General features: G+C 43.0%; 1 protein-coding gene across 1 annotated transcript in view; it reads right to left on the bottom strand.

Annotated features, from left to right (window-relative positions):
- doc2g (double C2-like domains, gamma) overlaps positions 1–20,748 on the bottom strand; it is a 29,905-nt gene extending 9,157 nt beyond the window's left edge. The window contains exons 1-7 of the mRNA XM_070921125.1: positions 20,361–20,748; positions 19,775–19,854; positions 19,077–19,151; positions 12,689–12,798; positions 4,469–4,595; positions 4,181–4,237; positions 3,395–3,519 (exon numbers count right to left, since the gene is read on the bottom strand). Coding sequence (XP_070777226.1) covers positions 3,395–3,519; positions 4,181–4,237; positions 4,469–4,595; positions 12,689–12,798; positions 19,077–19,151; positions 19,775–19,854; positions 20,361–20,748 — 962 coding nt within the window. The remainder of the gene's footprint in view (positions 1–3,394; positions 3,520–4,180; positions 4,238–4,468; positions 4,596–12,688; positions 12,799–19,076; positions 19,152–19,774; positions 19,855–20,360) is intronic.
- Positions 20,749–23,842: the final 3,094 nt, after the last annotated feature.

Consider the following 23,842-nt stretch of genomic DNA (forward strand, 5'->3'; position numbering starts at 1 on the left):
TGCTGGTGTTAGAGCTGCAGGACATCACCGCTCTGACAGTGAAGTAAGTCTGAAAGCTAGCTAAGCAAATTAATACCTTACCTCTATGTCGACTTAATTGCTCAGTATACTCTAGAGAGACTAATTCACCTATGCCAGCAATATATTAAACACCCAAAACTTCAGAGAATGAATTATGTTGGGTCTATGGTGGAAATCACTAAAAGGATGCATTAAAAGAGCAGTCTATACTCTGCAGACCAACCACTGAACTGAGGTAAACAGGGCTCTTTGTGATGGATACAGAGACTTCCTGGTACAAAAGAGAACAAAAGGAATTTCTGGCAGACGAGCAAATGAAAAATCCAAACCACTCAAGTGCCAGAAATTAGAATCAGATCAGAGCCGTGGCTTAAACAAATCATGTCAACTAAGAGTCTTTACAAAAGAGAAGCAGCCGGTGCAGGGATGAAGAACAAGGGGAGGGAGAATAAAATGCAACATAGCAGGTAAGAGCGACAGAAAGAAGAGGAAGAGCCAGATACTCAGGGTGCATATGTAATTTTCTGGTGCACTCAAAAACTTTGTACATCAAAATAGACGGATGAAGCACAAAGTAGAGGAACAAATCTATACCATGGAGAGAAAGAAGGAAAACATCCACGTGTTTGTGCGCCTGAGCGAGAGTTTTCTTTTGACGTGAGCTCCCCCTCTGTTTTTTTTTTTTGTTTCTTTCATCTCTCCACAGAAGTTCAGAAGATCTTCAAAATCCCAATACTGTGGGTGAGCGTTGAAGTTTTGCTCAATATTTCTCACTTGTACAACCTACTGAAAACACCATCACATAAAAAAAATGTTTTTCGATACAGTAATTGTAGCCCTCCCTCTCATTCAGACCAAACTTCTCAGTACTGAAAAAATGTAGATCCCTTCTGCTTCTTATCTTTCATCTATGACAACTACAAATACATTGTTGGTCCATTCAGCCAGTTCTTTCTGTAAATGTATACAGAGAAGGGGGTTATGGGTAACTGTAGTGTACACCCCCGAGATCTCAACAACGTGTCATGCCGCCGTGCATTTCAAACACGCTAATCAGTTGATCAAATTTCCTATCAAGAGGTTGGGTTGGCTGAAAACAGAAAAGAGAATATATGTAAGAGTAAAGCATTAAAAAACAGCCATGTCTCTGAATGACACCAGTGCACATTGGCTTCCATGCCGCCGGCAGACACATGTTCCAGCTTTGAACTTACATGAAGCACTCCAAGGATCAGGAGGATACTCGAGCTAATCCATCTTTTACCATCATCCTCAGGCCATAAACAAATCATCTTGGTCAAAGGGATCAAAAACAAGTCAATTATTATTGAACCTTAAATAACTGCACAATCATACTATTCTGCATCACTGTCTGATCAACTGAAGAAACTAAAAGCTACTTTAGAGCTGTTTGAACTTCTGTTAGAAGCAATTTAAGCATCCTAGAGCTCCTTCTACCTCGAAGCCTCCCACTACTGGAGGTGGCGTTGGTTTCAGGATTGGTTGTCCTGTGTGGGCACTCTCTCACTCCCTGCTCTGTTGGTATTTAAGTGCGCCAGGCAGATCAGAGATTGAGCTGTGTGGGTTTTATCTGTCACCTTTCTGTCACCACTTGTGCCTCACGGGCAGGTTTGCTCAGGTGTGCAGTGTCGGACACTTTGCCTTTACACGGCTCCGTGTTTCACACTTTGAAAAGACCTGCACTGGCTGAGATGAGCGCTCAGTCTCACTGAATGGTAGCACAGTACGATTGGAAAAATAAGTCTAGGGCCACAACTAATCTGTTGATTATTTTTTGGATTAATCAGTTAATCGCTTAATCTATGTAAGGTCAGTGTGAAAAATGCTTGTCACAATTTTCCAGAGCCCAAGGTGTCGTCTTCAAATTGCTTGTTTTGTCTGACCAATAGTCCAGAGATATTCAGTTTACAGTGAAGTGACGGAGAAATGCAGCAAATCCTCACATTGGAGAAGCTGGAACAAGTGAATGTCTGGCTTTTTTGCTTGATTGTTTCAGCTTTAAAGTCATCCACGTCTCTGTTTTTTTCTGTAGTGCGTTTGGTGGTGTCGCCACTATCTGCTGGATGGCAGTGACATTTTAACATGTTCTCATTGGTATTGCAGGCAGCTCGCCTGTCTTCATCATGTGTCTTGGGGATTGAAATGGTTATATTCTCCAACAACTCATTGAGATTGTTTCGTGTTTTAGTGTGTTGAGGCCAATCAGGCTTATATGGACTTTACATTTGTTCGCCCACGCTTTTGCGTTTCCGAGGTTTGTGGGTGTTGTGTCAGGCTGGTGTGAGAGCAGGGCATCTGGCTTCGCCCCCTCAGTCCCGCCAAGCTGGTTAAAAAGTGAAGCGTGTGTGAAATAGACCAAAGGTTACGCACTGTAACTTCGGGTTCTATGAGCCCTCTAACCTTAGCTGTGTCCAGACTACACACGGATTCAAAGCAGATTTTGAATATGTGGTGTATCAACAGTGGACAAGTGACAAAATTAAGCATACTCAAAAAGTCAAAATGCAGACTAAAAGAAATGCTTGATTTTTGAGTGTGCTGTTAAAATACACTATTGACCCACAATGCAATGCACAAAGTAACACAGAGGAGCTCCAGAAACACAATTATTATACCTTTGGAGAAACATTTAGCTGGCTCTTTGTGAAATAAAACTGTCATTTTTTTGTGTGTACAAACTGCTAAAACATTGTGTACACAATTAGTACATCGCATGGACTTTGGACCTAGCTATTGTCTCTGTTTTTGACTCGCTGACTGTGAACAGTGGGTTTGGGTATGACAACCATATAGCCTGCATTGGGTTGTTGGGTCCATCCTGATTGGCCAAACAAGGTCGTTAAGAGGGAAGTAGTTTATGTGGGTTCAGGAGCCTTCTTCAACGATGTCAGGTCAACTGTCCATGCCTGTTGAATACTTTGTGTTTGAGCCCTTATTGAGGTTGGCAGTTTTGGTAGTTTGTGAGATGGGACTTAGTGTTTTCTATGTTTTGCAGCTGGAAAACAGAATAGGTGCAGGAGTAGTAGCTGTGAGGTTAGCTCTACCAAGCCTCAGATGAAAATCCACAGACTGTACGCCTCCTTTCACTGTATCTCTTCAGTGGAGGAGGCGAGTGGAAAGTTAGCACGACTGATAGCGTCATAATAGCCACATTTATGGGAAATACGTCAGGTTGAAATGAACCAGAATTTTTCCTTTAACTTCAGCCATTGTTGAACCCAACGTGCCAACCTACACATCCTGACTTTCTGCACTGGCAAAGAACATTGCCATCCAATGTGAATTGCCGATGCAGATTAGCTGCTAATTTGTAGGATACCAGGTTTGTTCATGAATATCTGACATGACTTACATTTTGACGAAGGGGTCAGAGTAGCCGTTGGAGTCCATGGCAGCCAGATGGGCGCAGCGTATGATCCCAACTAGCAGGCAGCTCTTCTCTGTGTTATAGCACAGTGACACCAGGATGCGGCCACGCTGGGGACACAGAAAACAACAGTGTCAGACACAGCACCTGTTTTCAGCCGGATGTTTCCCTCTTTAATGAAAACACAGTGGGGAATCCTGCAACCAGGGTCAATGAAGTTTCTCCAAAACACTTTTCACTCAAGGCAGCAATAATAAAGCATTAATACAATGAAGATGGCATTCAAATAATGCTTGACAATAGATTAGTTGTGTGTGTCTGTATGGGCAACAGGAGTATTCAAATTAAAGCTTGTAATTAAAGGCTTTATCTGAGCCTGGCAAAATGACACTGCTCCCTTCTCCCTTTAATCTCCAGGTTGAACCATAAACTGAGACTAATCAGAGACCAAAAGCTATTAGCCTCTGTCTCTAAAATCATGGAGAGAAATTGGATAATGGCCACCAGAGGAGAGAAATACACTGGACCAGCAGCCCTGGCGTAATTTACAACATGTTGCTGTGAGTAGTTTCCCTTCACACTGGTCTGTTAGAGTTCATGCCTCAGACACATATATACTGATTCAAAAACACCTAATTCAACTTTATTTTTCTCTGGAGATGGTGTACTTAGGGGATAGATTTGAATAGCTGAAAAGATAAGACAGCGTATTAGATATAGGTGAGTAATAGGACATTAGATTGGTGATGATAAAGCTGATGATAGTTTTACCTCCTCCTCTCCCACGATCGCTCCCTGCTCCACTGTTTGATTGTTAGTTTCTTTATTCTGAAATGAGAGAGCGAGGGAGAGAGAGACATCACGGTTACAGCCTACAGAGCCTGCAGGTGAATATCTATTACACTTTGTAATGCAGCATTTCAAATTGATGCCTGATCGCCCCCAGGCAAACATGCACAATGGAAATAGGACACATCTTGATATATATGTCCACAGAAACTCATTTGGTATTTATGTGAATAGTCTGTGTGCACACACACACACACACAATGCACGTACCTGTGCAATTCTCTCCAGGCCCATATTGTAGCGTTTGCTCTCGCCCTCCCTCAGTTTCTTCAGAGCCACTCTCACCTCTCCGATGAATTCATTTCGTCCGAGTCTGTCCATGTCACATACACACAGCCTTCACGCGCATACAGATGGAGAGACGGAGAGGAGAGAGAAGCAGGTGAGTCAGTGAAAAGTTACAGATGAAGCCTGCTGCTGCTTTGCTCCGCTCATTATTGTGAAGCGAGCGGAGACTGTGCCAAATATAACCAAAGTGCATCTGAACAATCAATCAGCTCCTCCATCTGCAACACAGGACGAGTCCTCTGTGGCTGCATATGAGCAGCCTCATGAATGATGGGAATTTGTGTGACTGCTGAAGAGAAAGAGGGTTTCCAAAGGATTCCAATAATTTCCTTCCTGGCCGTTACTCCATCAGACTCCTAATTTGTCCTAATTGAAACATGTAAGAGCAAAAGAGATTGTTTAAAGCAGGTAATCAGATTTCCTTCTGCGTTTCCCAGAGTTGAAAGGACACTGATTGTGAGTTGTTTCGAGATAAAACAATTAAAAGGACTGCAATCACTTCATTTGCATTCATGTAAGGAGACTTTTGTGCTTTCAGGGTGTTACTGAGCTTGAAGATGTTCTGTGATACAAGACTAAGAGTCGGTAGCCATGCTAGTGGCTCAGTGAAGCTGTACTTAGCTAAATGCTAACATCAGCAGGCTAACATGTGGAAATTTAGCAAGTATAATGTTTACCATGTTCACCATCTTAGCACAGCTGAGACTGATGGGAATGCCACAAGGTTTGTATGTATTTGGTCATAAGATTTTGACCTGATGATGGTCCTAGATGAAAAGTCAGGGGACTGAGGATGAGAATTCAGCTTCTGGGCACCATGCATATCTGCACCAAATATCATGGCAATCCATTAATTTAACTAAAACCCCAAAATGTCAATCTCATGATGGCTCTAGAAGAAAAGACACTGGATCACCAAAATCAGTAGGATGTTATTCAGCCTCAAAACACTAGCATGAAATTGCTGGTGTTGTTTTTTCCTAACGCTGAAGTTTATCGTTGAGTAGCAGACATCAAGTCATCTATTAAAACTATTAAAACATCTATTGGCATTTTGCTGACATAATTCAAGTTCTACAGGATCATAATCAGTTAATAAGTTAAATCCTTTACAGACATACAGTGTTATTGAGCAGGAAAAGGACGGCTTGATTACGTCCACCTACAGCTCAGATTAGTCTATATGAACGCTCTCTTTCCTGTTGTGTATCTCTCTGTGGTTTCACTCTAAATCTAAAAAGAGACAACTGAGTCACCATCGCCTTCTATATTGCTGCTCTTCTGTAAAATTATTTCTTCCACAGGGTGCACTTATTTAAACTGATGGTGAATTTTGACGGAGGGTGAATATTCAATCAGCCACAGTACAGTCTTCACAGCCCATCACCTGCTACAATATTCCCTCTGAGCTCGAATATTCCCAGATGGACTGTCACTGCTCTTGATTTCTTCCTCGCTCTTCACTTTCTATTCTCAACCTTTCTCTCTCGCTCTCTCTACACAAACACACACACAAACACCTTCCCCTTTCTTCCTGTTCTCTTCCTGTCCCTCCGACATTTGGACGTTTGACATGCTGGTTCCAGCCTTTTAGTCATAACGGATGAGTATCCCTAGCAGAAGCTTGAGAATAACTCTGACTCATGACCACTGCTGTCAGAAGATTTATGTGCATTTGCTCTGTCATACGTGTAGGGTGTCTGTGAAGCGACTAAGGTTGCCGTGAAATGTGACACCAATTCCGCCCAAACTTTTGGCTTCGTCTGTGCAAGCGCGCCATCCGTTTCCTCGCACCCTCTCCCACAATTTAGAATTCGCTTTAGAATTCCAACCAAACAGACGCTCGTGGAATCTGTTCAACCTGTGGTGCCACATTTAGCGTTGAGACGCTGACAAAATCCGCTTCATGAGTTACATGTGGTTATCAGGGTGTTTTAGCTCTCCTGCGTGGTGTCTGTACTTGTGAAAGTATCTCTTTAATAGTCTCAAACAAGTAGGAGAAGTGTCAACAAAAAACTGACTTTGATGACAAGGATGATCTTTGCTGAGGTATTTTTTTCTATAGTTTTTTAAAAGGATTATCAATATGGAGCTCCTTGGTATTTTAAAGTGTATATACAGTGCTTAACAAATTTATCAGACCGACACCCAGTGTAAGGTGTTTGCCACCGCTGCCCTAAATTAACAGTATTGCTGATTACCAAAATATTTTATGTTTCTGTAATGGTTAATCCACCAGTATGTGCAAGTCAAGCTCTTTAATCCAAATGATATCTTTAATGCTAAAATATAACTATTGTTGTTATCCATGAATTCTCAAATTTACTGTTTTACAAAAAAGCAGAAAAAAATAGTAAAGCACATCATTATTTTTTGATTGAGATGCCAAATTACAGTTATTTACTTGCATTCCTGAACAGAAAAATTTGTTTTGTGGTTGCAAGAATGCAAGCTGTTATCAGGGCCAAAGGAGGTCATACAAAATATTAAGATTTTTGGTTTATATATGTGAATAAGGACTATTTAGTTGTTCCAGTTTGTTATTTGCCTAATAAATAACAATGCAATTTTCAGTTTGAAACAAGTTTTTGACAGATTCCTAAAAATATTTGTGTTTTCTCATTTTTATGACAGATGGTCTAATAAATTTGTTAAGCACTGTATATACTTACTGAATCCCCACTTTAGCCTGCCATCGATTTGTTAAGCCATGTTGCTTTTAATTCCATTTTATAGGGATTTGTGTGATTAACCCATAAGAACCCAGACCCATTTCTCCTTAAAGGAAAATTATGGGGAATACACCACAGACCAAGTGGACCACATTGAAGACATTTCTGATGGGTTTTTTTTATACTACCCCTTAATGCCAAAGATCTGCGATGGTACATATACGTTACATTGGGCGTTTATGGTAAATTTACTTGTTTTATTGTTTTATAGTAATTCGTTCAAGAAATATGGTCAAAACAGGTTGACTGTATACAGGACACACTATTAAAGTATTATAATCGTTAAATGGGTTTTAATTTACCTTTAGTACCAAAATACAGAAGTTGCTTCCTTCACTTGTGTTTACATGTCACACCACCATTTTGAAAAGGTCCCGACCTGTCACAGTCACATGACTGTGACATGACCACCACACCAGGATGTTACGTATATGTCGCTTAGGGACTTAATGAGTTGAGATCAAGCACAAAGCTGGATAAGGAAGATTCTGGGGCCTTTGAAGTGTGTGTTACACTGGTGTCACCATGGGTTCTTATGGGTTAAATACTTCACTCAAATTCTACAGTTGGGCAGTACTCCATGTCCCCAAATATTAAGTGAACTGTTCAAATCAATTTGAAAATATTGAATTGCATGGATACTTAAAATCATACTCTACATTTATTTGGGGGGGAAATCCCAGCAATGCATGCTTGTTATTAGAGATGCAAATCTAACTTCAATACCAGAAAATGTTTTCAAAGAATCAATCTGTTAAATACTAATTAACTGATTTCTTATTACAAGACTAAGTGTCTACCATCGTGCTAGCAGCCAAGTGAGGCTGTGCAAAGGATCACCGGTGCAGGAAAGCTAAATGCTAACGTCAGCATGCTAAGATGTTCACAATGACAATTGATAACGTGCTAATGTTAGGCAGGTATAATGTTTACCAGGTTCACTATCTTTATTAGCAAGCTAACATCAGCTAATTAGCACTAAACACAAAGTACAGCTGAGGCTGATGGGAATGTCAGTAGTTTTTCAGGTTTTTTGTCTTAAACCAAAGTGTTGAACAGATTAAAATTTTGACCTGATGATGGCGCTAGATGATTATTACAATTCTTCCTGAGGGGGACACGGATGTCTGTAAAAAAAATTACATGCCAATGCATCCAATAACGTTTTTAAACGTTTCACTCTTACCATAAACCCCATAGTTTTCAACCTCATAGTGGCGCTAGAGAAAAACTGAATCAGTAGGATTCATCTTCTGGGAACCATGAATGTCTGTACAGGATTTCACAGCAATTAATCTAAAAATGCTGAGATAATTTCAGTCTGGAAGTATGGTGAACCAACCTGGTGACATTGCCTTCTGTAAAGACAAAATAATAAAACAACCCCAATCAAAAATATCATTCTCACCCTACTGACAACTAACACCTAATCAAAGATTTTTTTTTTCCCTCCCTGACCAAATCAGTACCCGACTATACATCTCACCTGAGGCATCCAGTAGCCAATCTCAGCCTCACCCTCCATCCAATACCAAATCAAGTCCTAGATTTGTCCCTATCTCCCCACAGCCGAGGACAGTGCGAGTCTATTACGAAGCCTGACAGCGGGACGGAGAGATAGAGGGAAGAAAATGAGAGAGAGACTAGACCTGGCACTGACATCATGTTGGTAGTCCTTTAACACACACGCACACACACACACACACACACACACACACACACACACACAGACATACAGACACTGGATCTCTTGATACCCTCCTCTCATCACATCACCTCCACATGCTCCATCTCTCCTCTGTTAACTGGCAGCCTGATAATCGTTTTAGTGATAAAAGCCACTAGGAGTCTTAAAGATGAGATACTCCCCAAAGTCATAACTTTAAATTAAAATGCACCAAAAAGCATTGTGTCATATAAAAGGAAAGGGGGGAGGACTGAGGCACCACATTATCACTGTCACAGCTTTCTAAATCATTTGAAATGTACCCAAAGGCAGAGGCAGACTGCACCAACTGATCGAGAAATTTGGAACTTATCTCAAAATCATGTTGGTTTCACTGCAATAAAACCATCTCCAGAGCAACTCAATCTGTCTCATATTGAGACTTCAAAGGAGACTGTTAAATCAACTTGTTCCCAGTGCAGTTTCTCATGTTTCAGCTATTTTCTAGAAATTAGTGACAGCTCACAAAATCAGTTTTGAAACAAGCAGAATTTTTCTTTCAAACGAGACAATTATGATTGTAAGACATAACTTAACAGACTAAATAACTTGTCAAGATGGAGATTTTTGCAGTGTATTCCAGTTTGCTTTACTTTTCAATAATGACCTGAGTACCTCAGGTAATTGCACCAATGCTGCACCAATTGAAGGATTATCTGGTATGAGGCCAACTGTGAAGTCTGGATTGAGGACGTTAGTTATAAGTTTACTCAGCTGGTCCATTCTTAATAACAGAATGGACCTCCGCTGGCCCTTAGAGATAAAGTCTGCACACTGAGGAATAGGGCTGTTGAATACAGAATAATAAAAAGAATGTATGCTCTTACAACTTTGAGAGATTTTTTTTCTCGAAGCCATTTCATAACCAGGTTCTATTTAGCCATCCCTTTCTATTTAAGTGCATTTTGCGTCAAGATAATGGCTTTATATAATCACTGTAGCTGCAAATGAGCGAATGAATGGTGGAAAAAAATAAATAAATGCCAGAATTCGCCCTCCACTTTACCCACTGCATAACTCTTTTACAGCATTTATCCTCCAGTACAAAGAGCAGTGCAGTAGAATGGACTTAATACCAAAGAAATTTTTAATGACTCAAAAGTTTTTGCCCGCACTCCAGCTTTTATCACAGCCTCTGATGTGGACTGAAGTACCAAACAGTAAGAAACTGCTTAAAGACAGAATCCTTTTTCATGACATCAAACCCCATTTTTGATACTATATGTGGCCTGCAGTTTTCTGCAATAGCAAGTCAATGTATTTACATTCAACAATTACTGCTCTATATGGTAGTTTTTATTGGCCCTTGCCGCGCTAGATTTAGATTGACTACATGCATGCACATAATCCAGCGCAATTGATAGTGATAACAGCCTCACTGTTTACTGTTCCCTCTCTCTACATCATGTCAGAGCTGCATTAAGTTACTGCTGACACAAACAAACATTCCCTACCGTCTCTGCTTTACATTGAAAGCTCAACGCTGACCATGATTGTTCAACAAAATGTGTCTACAATGGTCATTCTCTGCATTTTTGGTCATTTTTCATTTTTGCTAAGGAGTAATGGAACAAGAAGGAGCAGCCACGGTGAGTTGCTATGATGAAGAACTGCAAACCTCCATCTCCTCAGCAATGTAACCAAGTTGACTGTTCGACTGTTTGTCCTGCTGTCGTGTGGGAAACTACAGCATGAAATCAGATTGCAGTTGCAATTATTTTTGAGTGACTTCTTTAGTTTGTTTGGCTGCACTGTAAACAGATACATTAGTTGCTCTTCTGATGTATTTCTGACAAAGTAGCTGCTCAAGGAGTGTTTGCTGAAGGTTTTCCACTGCACTTGGGGTTACTGCGGGAACCGCAGGTGTTGCCAAATTAACCAGGAGTGAAAGGATTATAACTTTGATGTGCCTACTGTGCCTAATCCTTGTTCTCCCTTGAAAACACATATCATCTAAACTAGAATAGGTTTGCGCTGACTGCAATATGGCCCAGTTTAACTATAAACTTTGCACTGTCCAGGCCTTCAGGCAGCTCTACGGAGAGGCTTTGTCTGGACAGAGTCCTCCCGCTCAGCAGCGCACAGAGCACGGGGATCAAAGAGTACAGCATCCCCTCCTCTGCGCCGTGCTGGGACCGGCGGAGCGGGATGCAGCAGGCACAACCAAGTGAGTAAACATCTCTCCGGGGATCCCTCTCTGCTTCTCCATTCTCTGACTGTTCGCTGCTTTCTGTGGAGTAATGAGAACAAAGTCTGTCTGTTGGCTGAGGTATCATGCTGGCACCTGAACACATCCAGAGAGAGTCTGAGCAGATTTTCTTCCTCTCTCTCTATCTCTCTCTCTCTGTCTGCCCACCCCCTTTTTCCTTGCTCTTGGACAGCGTTTCATTCACTCCCGCTCGTTTGCTGTCTTACGTATTTCTTACTGTCCTCATTCTTTCGTTTTTTGGCTACCCTTTGAGTAAACTCCTCCCCATCTCTTGTCCTTTTTTCTCAGCTATGTGAAATTCTTCATTCATCGCTTTATCCATCTCACTACACTCTCTGTGAGGAAATCTCTATCTCTATTTCAATCGACCCTTGAATTCTCTCCATCCCATCTATTCTGTCATCTTTCTCAATCTTGGCCTCCCCAGTTTCCTCTTCCACACTGCCTTCTGTCACTTGATATCAGTCACGCTTTTCCTCTGCTCTCTTTGTTGATCTTGGCAGTCACCTCTCTCTTTCTCTCTCTCTCTTCATCTCTTGTTTGACACTGGTCACACTCCTCCTCCTCCTCGTTTTGGCTTCCCAGAGCCCCCATGCTGGTTTGTGTCTGTGGGTTATGTCCTTGAACAGAGGTCAGGTGGGTTTCCTCTAGTCTGAAGGGTCTCTCCTCAAGCTGCTGTTTGTGTGTGTATGTGTGTGTGTTTGGGGAGGGAGAGTAAATGTTATTTCCAAATGTGTGTGTTTGTAAAAGCTCAAGGACGTGTGTTGTTCGAGTATGTGTGTGTGTGTGTGTTTTCTCTACGTACAGAGGAGGGGCCATGTATGTTCTTTCCTGCCAGTGATTGCCCTTGACATACACACAAGAGGATAAGCGCACACCTGACTGCCTGCATTTGTGTGTGCAATGCAGACGAGATTCATGTCTCTGTGTGTGCGTACATGCACTTCCGAGTCTGTGTGTGTGTGCATGCATAAATCTGAATACGTCTGTGCTTGTGTTTCCGCAGGATAAACAATGCCATCCAACCCTATTATGAAGCCGCTGAACAAACTGACACTGATTGTACGCAGCACACACGTTCACAAACAAAACACATGCGAAACTCCGTCTCTGAATCAACTTACACATACAGGATGACACAAGTGCGTCAGAGTTTTTGGGCCAAGATGGCTACGCTTGACCTCAATTGCTCCATATGGAGAGCACTGTGGGAAGGAGGGGGGCGGAGCCTTAACACGTAGCCGGCACCTGAGCAGTTACCGCAGCAACAGCAAGTGGAACAGTTGGCTGGCGTCGCCTGGCTGCAATAATGAATTACCTGGAAAAGCCCACTGGGAAGCATAGACGGCTGCTGGCAGTTCACTGGAGGATTAGAGGCATGGATCTTCATCCTCCGTATAATAAACTGGTCATTTGGCTGTCTGGGGAATAGTGCTAATTGCTGGCCAAAGTGAAATTCAGAGCTGACCACCTACCTGAGTGTTTTGGTGGTCATGTCGGCTGCTGTGATGCCATGATACATCAGTGTTTCGTTCCACACTGGGTTCAGCGTATTCTTCAGGGTTTTTGTGCGTAGCTTGTTTGCCTGAGGAGATAAAGAAGAGGAAATATGAAAAGAAATTCATGGTAAGGGTAGGATCAAAAGAAGAAAAGAGGAATGAGGAATGTTTTAAAGGTGAGGGAGCAAACTCATCAGATCAGAATGAGAGAAAGAGAATAAAAGATCATGAAAAGGAAGCAAAACGAGTGACACTAAAAGATCAAGAAAGAAGGAGAGAGAGAAAAAGAGTGGGGAAACATCATTTATCTCTGTCCCTCAGGAAATCGCAGACATCTGCTGCCTACTTTGTAGAGGAGAGTGAGAGGACACCAGGCTTCCCTCGCTTCACCTGTCCGTCTGTCTCCTCCCCAATATGATAAGACAGTGCATTAGGACCAGCCAGACCTCCAAAACAAGCACTGTGTCTAAAACACAACACAACACAGCAGCCAATTAAACTGCACAACACATTCAGCATGAAAAATTAAAGCTTTCCAGGAGAGGAAATGCCCACGAGCCCTTAATAGCTTCACCATCCATAAATAAAGTTTGCAGCCACTTGCTGCCTCATTTGCCACAGTTGCCTTCAGGCCGTGTTCATCTTGTTTAAGTTTGCATTTCTGATTTTCTTTTATATATATTCTAATGTTTATAAAGCCTTTTAGGAATTGGGTTTGCGTCTCAATAAAATACATTTTACTGACACCCTAGATACATACATTCCTGCACACAACTCTTCCAAAGCCAAACCTCTGGCTCAAATTATGAAATTCTAGACACACCCTTGCCATAAAATGTGGCTTAATAAGACCTTGCAAAGCCAAAGACAAAACAAATTGGTTGCTATGAGCTGCAGGAGTGGCTATCAGTGGTGGAAGGTATTTACTTTAGTACTGTAAGTAGAATTTTGAGGTGCTTCCATTTTACTGTACATTTCACTCCACTACATTTGTTTGACAGCTATAGTTGCTAATTTCTTTGCAGATGTAGATTTTAAATACCTATAGTAAGGATATAAAATGTCGTACGTTGATAGATCTGGTAACATTATATATATTTCCTCATTGTAAACAAACAAATTAAAAAGACCAAAACCAAAGTTGAAAGTTTAATCCTTGGGACCACAGCCTGATATAAAGTAGCTTATTCCTCTTTGCCATAGATCTCAATTGTTATGTTAAAACATATAAAGGGGCCTTCCAGTGATTTAGTTTTGCACTTCCTGTGAAGGCTCAGTATAGGCAGGCAAAATAAAAAGTTCAAATTTACTTGAGGTCGAAAAAGTCAAAACCAGGAGAGGAGGCAAACATATTCAACAGGGGAACGGGTTAGATTGGGGGGCCAGTGATGGGGAATGGTGGGAACACAAGGATTACTGCAGGGCAGGTGGAAGTGGCAGGATCCAAGTCTGGTTCATGTGTTCCGTCTGTCCATGGGGGGTCTTTGGCTGTGGGTAACTTGGGCAGAGGAATGAAATGATAAGTTTTGGAAAAACGGTCTACAACCATAAGAACGATTGTGTTACCATCAGAGGGAGGCAGACTAGTGACAAAGTCCAGGGAGATGTGGGACCTGGATCAATAAGGACGGCAGGAGCCTGATGGGAGTTCTTGTGCTCTGAGCTGACCGGACGGGCGGCAGTAAACTCTTGGGTGTCCTGTTACATCACAAATCACCAGAAACATTGATGTAGGAGAGCCAGTGTGCATCCAACCCCAGAATAACAGGCCAGGAGGACCTGTTAGCAAAAGGTCAGCTGGAACAAAAGGGTGATTAGCAGGACAACCCCTGGGAGCTGGATGTTCAGTGTGTGACTGCTTTACCTTGTGTTCAATTCCCCAGCAGACTGGTCTCATGATGCAGGAGGTCGGGAGGATCTCCACTGGCTCAGCAGAATTGTCCTCGGTCTGGAACTGGAGGGACAGCTTCACATTCTTGGAGCCTGGGCAGTAGGAAAGAGAGCCCACCTGGTCTGGTGTGAATTCAGACACTTAGACGTGTGGATATATTCCTGGTTATAGTGGTCAGTCCAGACCACGAACGACTGCTCTGCCCCCCCCCCAACCAGTGTGTCCACTCTTCCAGAACTAGTTTGAAAGCTTGCAGTTCACAATTTCCAATGTCACAATTCCTTTCCACTGGGGATAGTTTGTGGGAGAAGAATGTGCAGGGGTGAAGCTTCTGGTCCTGGAGGGATTGCTGGAAGAGAGCAGGGCCCACTCCTGCATCAGAGACATTGACTTTCACCACAAACTGCCATGAGGGATCAGGAAAGGTGAGGATGGGAGCTGTGATGAAATGGTGCTTTAGCTCCATGAAAGCCTGCTTAGCATACTGGGACCACACGAAGGGAGTACTCTTTGAGGTGAAGGCTGCCACAGAACTGTGGCAGATGAAGTGCCGGTTGAAATTGGCAAACCTCAGGAAGCACTGCAACAGCTCGTGAGAGGATAGGACGTGCGTGACTGCCTTGACCTTGGTGTGGTACATCTGGATGCTGGTTCTCCACTGGTTCTCCACCGGTCTTTGGAGGACACACCGAAAAACAAACTTGTTCAGCATGTCCCATGGCACGTCATTTATGGGATTACTGGTGAACCCTTTTACCAGGCAGGAGGAGGCCGGCCGGCTCTTGGCAGCACTGTTGCTCTTCTGAGGAGAGCTGGTTCCGGCCGAGTTGCATTGGATCAAGGATGTTGTTGGGGGCGCCTGTTGCTGGTGGATGGGGTGGCGAAGCCATGTGCCGGGATGCTGAGGACAGGTTTTGTGAGTCTCAGGGGCTGGCGGCTAGGACTGGCTCCAGAGAAGACTATTGATGCGAATGGTGAAGCTGATGAGGATGTCATGTTTGGGGCAAGTTCATCTTTACTGAGATCAGACAGTCTGTTACAACATGTAATATACAGAGAAGAAGCATCCCACTTTTCTGCAGCTACAGGTCTGAACTCGATGGAGTGGTCAGCCTAAGCCTTCCTCCTTGCCTTAGCCCCCGAGTTGTTGGTGAACATCTTCACGGATGAGTATGTTGGCAACTGTCTCTCCCATTACTCGATAGCCCAATTCTTGGCTCTGCCAGTGAGACTGGAAATTATGTAAGCTACATGAGGCCGCTAAGATGGAAAGTTGGGCTACTCACAAGAAACATAATTGAATAAGAATGGTCAAAATCAAAGCTGATATCCTGACATTTAGACTATACTATGTGTCAAGCTCCAAAATTACTGGACCTACATTTCAATGATGCAACTCAATAGCGTCTTTTGTTAGACCCTTCCTGCTTGGTAAATTCCCATATCTTTCATTATGGTTATTTTTCAGACTTTAGAGAGCTTTCAGAGTCATAGAAGACGTTATACAACTATTTTCACAGGCTAATGACAACTAAACTGACCTTTATGTGTAAAATCTGTGGAGGGCCCCTTTAAAAACACATCAATGGGCCACACTGTTGCTGGTGAGATGCACCATCATTATTGTGAACACGGGCAGTTTATTTTGAGCCCATCCCACAGAGACTGTCCTTGTGCCATAAATACTCATTAGACCACCAAATGTCTATTAATCGAAAATACACTGAAAATAGTCCCCAACAAATTCACAATTCACTCCTGATTGAGTAACATTTGATGAAAACTACAGTGTCCAACTTTTAGGGAGTTATCTTTTAAAGGAAAGTCTGTTTTTGTGACCCATTTTCAAAGATTTACATCTTCAGTAGGAACAATTTGGCTCTGGGGTGAGTGCCACAGATTGGCATGGAGAAGTCTGAAGGCACTGAGAGAAGACTAACACGTTGTTGATTTTGGTCTTTTCAAGGTATTTGATGACACTAAGAATAAGAGTATTGACGGCGTTATCTTTTAAATTATATTAGAGTGTATGAAGGTTGCAGTTACATTGTAATGCTGCATACATTGTAATGCATCAGTTACAACACTGAAACAGAGCCATTCTCCCGACATTTCAATTTGATAATTTTACTAAAGTATAAACTTTTGTAGGCAGGACCTTCACTTGTAATAGAGTATTTTAATTTACATTATGGTATTGCTACTTCTACTGTTCAGCTGGTAGAGAAAGTGTGTAGACTATTCTCTCCAAATACAGATAAACACCTCATCTCTCTCTCTCTTTTCCTTTCTGCCACAGTCAGCCTCTTGCTCATGCCTCAGGGCCAGATGCTGAACCCTCCCTTCCATCTTCTTTCTCTTGGTCTGTTTTTGTCCCCACATCCCATTGTTCCGCCTCCACTCTCCCTCCCGTTCCTCCCACCACTGTCCCCTTTTTATTCTCCATTTTCTGCTGGAAACTTTTGGCTTATCTACAAGAGTCAGACCTCCAGAGCTTGCTCCATGAAGGGAACAAGTGTTTTCGATTCATGTCATTTGTTTGATTCATTAATGTGCAGGAGGAGCCGCGCACAGGCAGAGTCACGACTCTGTATGTGTGCCAGCGCAACTCAACAGCACAACTATTTCACAAAAAAAGAAAACGAAAATTATTGACTGAATGGGGTTGGTTTTCTGAGCACATATCTTACCACATGCTACATCTACAAACACTTAAAACACCAGTTCCCTCTTCCTGCCCTCTGTCACTCCCTGCCTTTATTTTCCCTCTACACCAGTGCTTTTGCATCTGTTTCTAAATGTTTTATCTCTAGCCCTCCATCTGTCCATCACCCTCTCCCTCCTTTTTTCTCCATCTGTCTGCATGGTTCTTTTTATGTATTTCACACTCCCTCTCTCTCAATCCCTACTTCCCAGAGCTCTGGATGAAGAGTCTAGCTGTGAGTGAAATTTTTAGGAATGGAGAGACGAAAAATATCAATGACCATCACAGAGGCACCGGCAACTACTGTGTCCATACATGTTTCTGTGTGAGAATGAGAGAGGGAGTGATGGAGAAGGAGGGACGGATGAAGGGAGCATCTCTGCGTGACTGTGACTAAAGCCTTAGCATGTGTCTGCATATACGCAAGGTCATGCGCCGCATGTGTTACAGTGTGTGTTCACATCACAAGACAGCAGGCTTGACTGTATACTGGTTAGAGAGCATGTGCTGGAGGATGTGAGGAGAGAAATGAGTGGGACAGAGGAGACGTGTACCTCTGCTCTCAGTATTTTGACAACTCAGTTCTTTGCAGAAACTGAAACCTTTTGTGTTCTGGATTATTCATTGCAACACTTGCATGCTGAGTCTGTGGACAAGAGTAGGTGTGTGTGTCCGTCATCCTCACTTCTACATGTGCACGCTCCCACTTTTCATGTGACGTGCCCCCCCGTCTGGTGGGTATTTAACAAACGGCGGTTCATGGGTACTTACCCACTCATTGACGCTTTCGCCGCGCCCCCCCCCACCACCACCACCACCTCTACCACCCCTCTCCCCCCATCAACACTCGCCTGTTGACGTGAGCCGTGTAACAATCCTCCCTGTTTCCATGACAACCACCTGCTGCTGTCCTCCCCTCATCTGTCTCTCCCTCCCTCCCTTTCTTCACTCCCTCTCTCTTTCTCTCTCTCTCTCCCCCCTTTCCTCCCTCTCAGTTGTCTCCCTTCTCTCCGCACACTGTTGGTATTTCAAGGTCAAAGAGGGTCACAGCCAGATAGTGAGATAGAGACAGAGATAGGGGTGGAAAGTGGGGAAAGGAGAGCGATAACAATGGGAGAGAAGACAGACAGAGGAAGGCTGGAGGACAAAAATCCCCTAGACATTGTTATTGTTAGCACCTTAGACCTCAGACAGTTGCCTCATTCAACCTATCTTGGCTCGGTATCCTACCCACACTTATCATAACCTCATTTTGTGTCAACCTTGAGCCAAAATGGCCGACAACAGGTTGCATTGTGCCGTAGTTGGGGGTTGCTGTTGTGGCGAACCTTATCTTCCCTGCTGCTTGAGCTGAAAACAAGACAAGAGCGGTGCAGCAGACCAGAACGTGTTTGTGCTCGATAAAGCAGTATTGGACGAGCCACATTAAGCAGTAACCAACCAAAATGCGCCCTGCTCAGTGGCTTGAAATGACACACTAAATTAGCCTGCTGCCATGTTACGTTTTTTTTGCAAGAGCATTTTGACTTTTCCTGATATCTGACAAACAAGAATCGACAAGGAAGACTATTATTTACAAAAAATAAATAATTGTTTTTTGTTTTCTTCAGTTGAGTTATGTATGAAATGTTCCCTATTTTTAGTCTTTCCAATAAATTATCTTCTTTTGTGTGACGTGGGCCTTTCCTGAGGAAGTGTGAGTGTCTGGGACAGCCCAGTGTGGCAGCATGTTACGTTAATTGCCACTGAGGTAAGGTTGGAGCAGTGACCTTGCTAGCCCCAGGGAGAAGATGAAGCTTGACGTATGGATCAGCCAACCCATTGGAGTCCATGGCTTTCAGTCCCTGTGGACACAAGCAGACACACACACACACACACACACACACACACACACACACACACACACTGTAGTGTCAAAGGTGACGTCATCCTGCCCTCAAACACTTCACACAACTGACAGGGTCAGAAAAAGACAGTGAATATGACAGACCTCCTCTACTATAGTTACATCTCAATAGTGCCTCTGGGTGTTTCTTTCTATGCCACTATTCTCCAGCCTTCTAGACTCCTTTGTGTTGTCCTCAAGGGAACAGTTCAGCAAGATTTACATAATTAACGTCATGTGACAGTACACTATATGTAATACAAGGCTTGTGTCCTTGTACGATGGCCATACAGAATGTGTCTGCCACAGCAACAAAGCAACATTATCCAACATTTTGTAGTGCCATGAGATGATTTAGTCTTCAATTGACAAGCTGCTGAGGGTGTGTGGCGAACACGTTACTTTAAAAAGGTCGAGAGAAAGCAGTCTGACGTCTTGTGCAAACATAAAAGCATTACAGGAAAATTGTTTTCGTAGGGCCTTCAAGGAGGATTATGCAACCGCACACGGGCAAACAGACAGACAGACAGACAGACAGACGGAGGTCTGTTTATATGAAGAAGATATTGAAATTGTGTGTACCTTTGCCTTGTGAATAGTACAATGAAGACAGTTGTTCTCCTGATCAAAGAGCAGGCTGAACTCCAGCGTTCCCAGGTAGGCTGAAAACAACACAAACCAAGGCAATTACTGCCAGTGAAGGGACACACACACACACACACACACACACACACTCAAAACCTCTGAGTCATATTTGTAGCAGATGGCCTCTTAAAAACATGACTCTGCCTAATATGAATTGATCTGTCTTGTTTGATTACTGTTTGGGAATGAGCAGAAACTGCAGGCTGAGTCCCGCAATTGTCCGCATTGTCTAATAAATCATCGGAGGTGCCGTTTCACATAAAGTGGGAGTGACAAACACTCTTGGAAAAATGCTTGACTCCACAATTACTCTGCAAGCATATGTTGTGTTTCTGAGGAAAATGCAGAAACTCATTTTGAGTAAAAAAAAAAAAAACGATGACTCCCCAAAGTTTTAGAATTGGAAGTGTTGTTTTTCCAGCCCTATTACCTTGTAGGTTTCCCATGAATAAACATACACACACAAACCAAACACACAATACTTTTCTACCACAAAACTTTGTTCACCCTCCTCAGAACTCACTGTCATCATCATCAGAGTCGAGCGTCTCCTCTCTGTCGCCATCGTGGCTCTCCCTCCTCTCCCCATCCTTGTATCCTCCACCCGTCTCCCCGTTGAAAGTCTCCTCTTTCAGGATCTTCTTCTCCCTCGGAGGCGGTGGCGTGCAGGGGTAGTCGTGGAAACGTGGGAAGAAGTCTGAGATCTGTGGGATGGGAAGGATGGGGCCTGGGCACACATTGATGGCAAAGTGCTCCTGCATAGAGATCTTGACCGGCGAGGGAGGGGGCAGAGCAGTTGAGTGGGACGTCGCCGAGGGGGAGGAGGCGGATGAGGAAGGGGTGGAGGTGGAGGACGGGGGGATGGCCAGGTGGGAGGTGGAGGGGGGCGGTGGGGGTTTGGAGACGCTCATGTGGACTGTCGAATGGGACTGTGGGACGACAATGAAGGGGTGAGACGGAGAGAAAAAGAAATGAATGAGGAAAGACAAAGAGAATAACAGCAGGGATCATAGCAGAGGGGAGGAACAAGAGGCTCAGAACTAGAAGAGAAAAACAAAACAACACAGTCATATCCTCTGCATCCTCTGTTTCCAACTTTCCCCTGTCTGTGAGTTCGCACAGCAGCAGCAGCAGCAGGGGTCAATTCTATTCAAGGCAAGTCAATGTTGGCAATATGTTGAAATTCACAGCACATCTAAAACATTCTGGAGAAAACTGAAATGTGTGTCTGCTCTCATCCGTTGACGCAAACCTGACTTCTCAAAAGCCAAAATAGAATTTGCCAGAACCTTTGGCACTTCAAGTGTGACTCACACATTGTGTCAGCACACCAAGTCTGTGCTCTGAATTAATATTCAAATGTAGTGCTGTAAAGTATGAACAAGTGATGTCACTTGTGCATCTGCACTTCACTCTAATCCTTCCCTTATCTCCCTCTTTCACTCCTCTTTCTCATATGGAAGTCCCCTGAGCAATATTTACATAATACTATTTGAAGCCTTTCTCAGTCCTTAGCATATCTGTCGCTAAATAAAGCGTAATAACTGTTACCAAACTACCACCTCGTTAAGCCAAATGCTATCATTTCCTGTTTTCCTCACAGTCATAAGGGGAAACTGAAGACATGCTTTCTCTCAGGCACTCCCACAGTGTCCCGGTGTCTTTTTTATTTCAAGAACTAGTTTGATTTCAGTGATCACAGCGACAAACTTCATACCGGGATGTGACAGTGTTTCCTTTGTTTACTGGTGCCGTCCCAGATTAAAAACAAAAAGGATTAGATAACAACCAAAAACATACAGCCAGCAGACAAAATAGCAGATCACTATATGACACAACTAATTTCACCACTGTTCACAACACTGCTTCATAGGCAGGTTATCTGAGGATGCATGTCACTTGTCATCCCCCGTATATATTGCATATGTCCGTCATGTCGCTGCTGTTTCGAGTCAACTTGCGACCCCTGTCAAAGGTCTATGTCTTTTGTCTGTGTTTAGCATGTCATCATGATTCACAAGTCAATTCTTTCCCCCAAATTATCCCCCAAATTTTGCTCTTTTAGTTTTTGACAGATGCACCTGCTAAGTGGCTGCACATTAATAGCCCCTTTCGACCACTGTTATTGGTCTTGTTGATTTGAAAACTCACATTATTGGGTGTTGACTCAAGGACTACAACTGATGATTATTATTTGAATCATCAGTTAATCTTTTTTTTTAGTTAACTGATTCGTCCTTTAGTTCATAAAATGTAAGAACATAGTGAAAAATGCCTGGCACAAGTTCCCAGAGCCCAAGCAGGCGTCTTGAAAATGCTTGTTTTGTCTGACTAACAGTCCCAAAGATTCCATTAATCCATTTACAACAATATAAAACAGAGAAAAGCTGCAAATTTTGAATCATTGAAAAATGATTTAAACGATCAACCACTCATCAAATTTGTTGCAGATTAATTTTCAGTCGATCAACTAACGAATTAATAGTTTCAGCTCTAGTTAACTTCCACCGCTCTGGGATTTGCCTTTGCAACAGTGTCAAGTTAATTTAATTCTGTTTAAATGATCATGTATGTCCTTATGTATGTTGTCATATACAGTATGCATGCTGCCACTAGATTCTCTGACTCTGCTTTTACATTGAAATATCTCAGTTGTATGAAACAGAACAAAACAGGTACTGAAGGGATTCCTCAGTGTAGGGGAAAATACTACACTACTGAGATTTTGCTTGACTTTGTTTACATCAGTATAGCTATGACTCATCTCTAGTGCATCATAAAGCATATTGACTCTCTCCGTCTTACACACACTGACATACATGTTAATATGCTGAACACACTGAAGCTTTTGTTAATCCAGCCAGCACACCATCCACATCCAGATCCATATCAGCAAGACTTAAGTCACTTGAAAACTTGAGCACATCCCTCCTTCTTCACTATCCTCAGTTATAGTACTTAAACAGACTCTCTCACTCACACACACATTCACACACACGTGCGTTAAAACCCTACACACAGATAAAGACACCAAACTGCCTGGTCCCATTTCAATACCTACACTCATTCAGTCACTCATGTTGTTATGTAACAACACCCAAATCCAGGGTACCCTCGTACGAATGATCACTTGCAGCATGTTGCTTACAAACTCAATCGCTCTCACCCCTCTTACATGCAGAGACACACACATGCAAGCACAGTTGCGCATACACACACACTCACGCACGAATATAGCCATCCACAAATACGTACCCAGGGACAGTCTTCATCTGTGCCAGCACTCCATCTTGCCTGCTCTCACGTCCTCTGTCTCTCACACACTGAGAAGCATGCAGACCAGCTCCAGAGTCAATATATCCCTCTGTACTCTCTCTCTCTCTCTCTCTCTCTCTCCCTGTCTCTGTTCGTTTGCTCTCCTCCTCTCCTCTCCTCCGTCCCTCCCTCTTTCCCTTCCCTTTAGTTGTGACGTATCTGGTTAAAATCCCAGTCCGTCGTTTGCAGACTGTGCACATAGTGCTGTCACTCACTTTCTCAGCAGTGGTGAGATGCCAGGAAACCCGGGAAAATGAGGCGTGTGTGTGTGTGTTTTGATGGTGTTGGTGGTGGGTGAGGTGTGTATGGGGGGATTGAATGAAGAGAGAGAAAGTCACAGACAGACACGAGCAGAGCAAGACTGAGAGACAGATGAGGACAAACCGACATCATACAGATGCACTGACAAACATAAATACACACCATGAAAAGGAAACACAGAGAGGCATATATATATATATATATATATATATATATGGAGAGGAAATGGAGAGGAAAATGGGTGTGAAAATATTGAACACACACAAAAGGAAATATTGCCCTGGGATGAGAAAAAAAAGTCCACCAGCTGAAGGACAGAGAGAGGAAATTAAATTCAACGTGTTGACTGAGCTGAACAAAATACTCTGCCAGCCATACAATCACACTGCCAGATTACTTTGTGTTGGCTATGACTATGGCCAATATCAG

This window comes from Enoplosus armatus, chromosome 2 (assembly GCF_043641665.1).
Source record: "Enoplosus armatus isolate fEnoArm2 chromosome 2, fEnoArm2.hap1, whole genome shotgun sequence".
Classification (NCBI taxonomy): Eukaryota; Metazoa; Chordata; class Actinopteri; order Centrarchiformes; family Enoplosidae; genus Enoplosus; species Enoplosus armatus.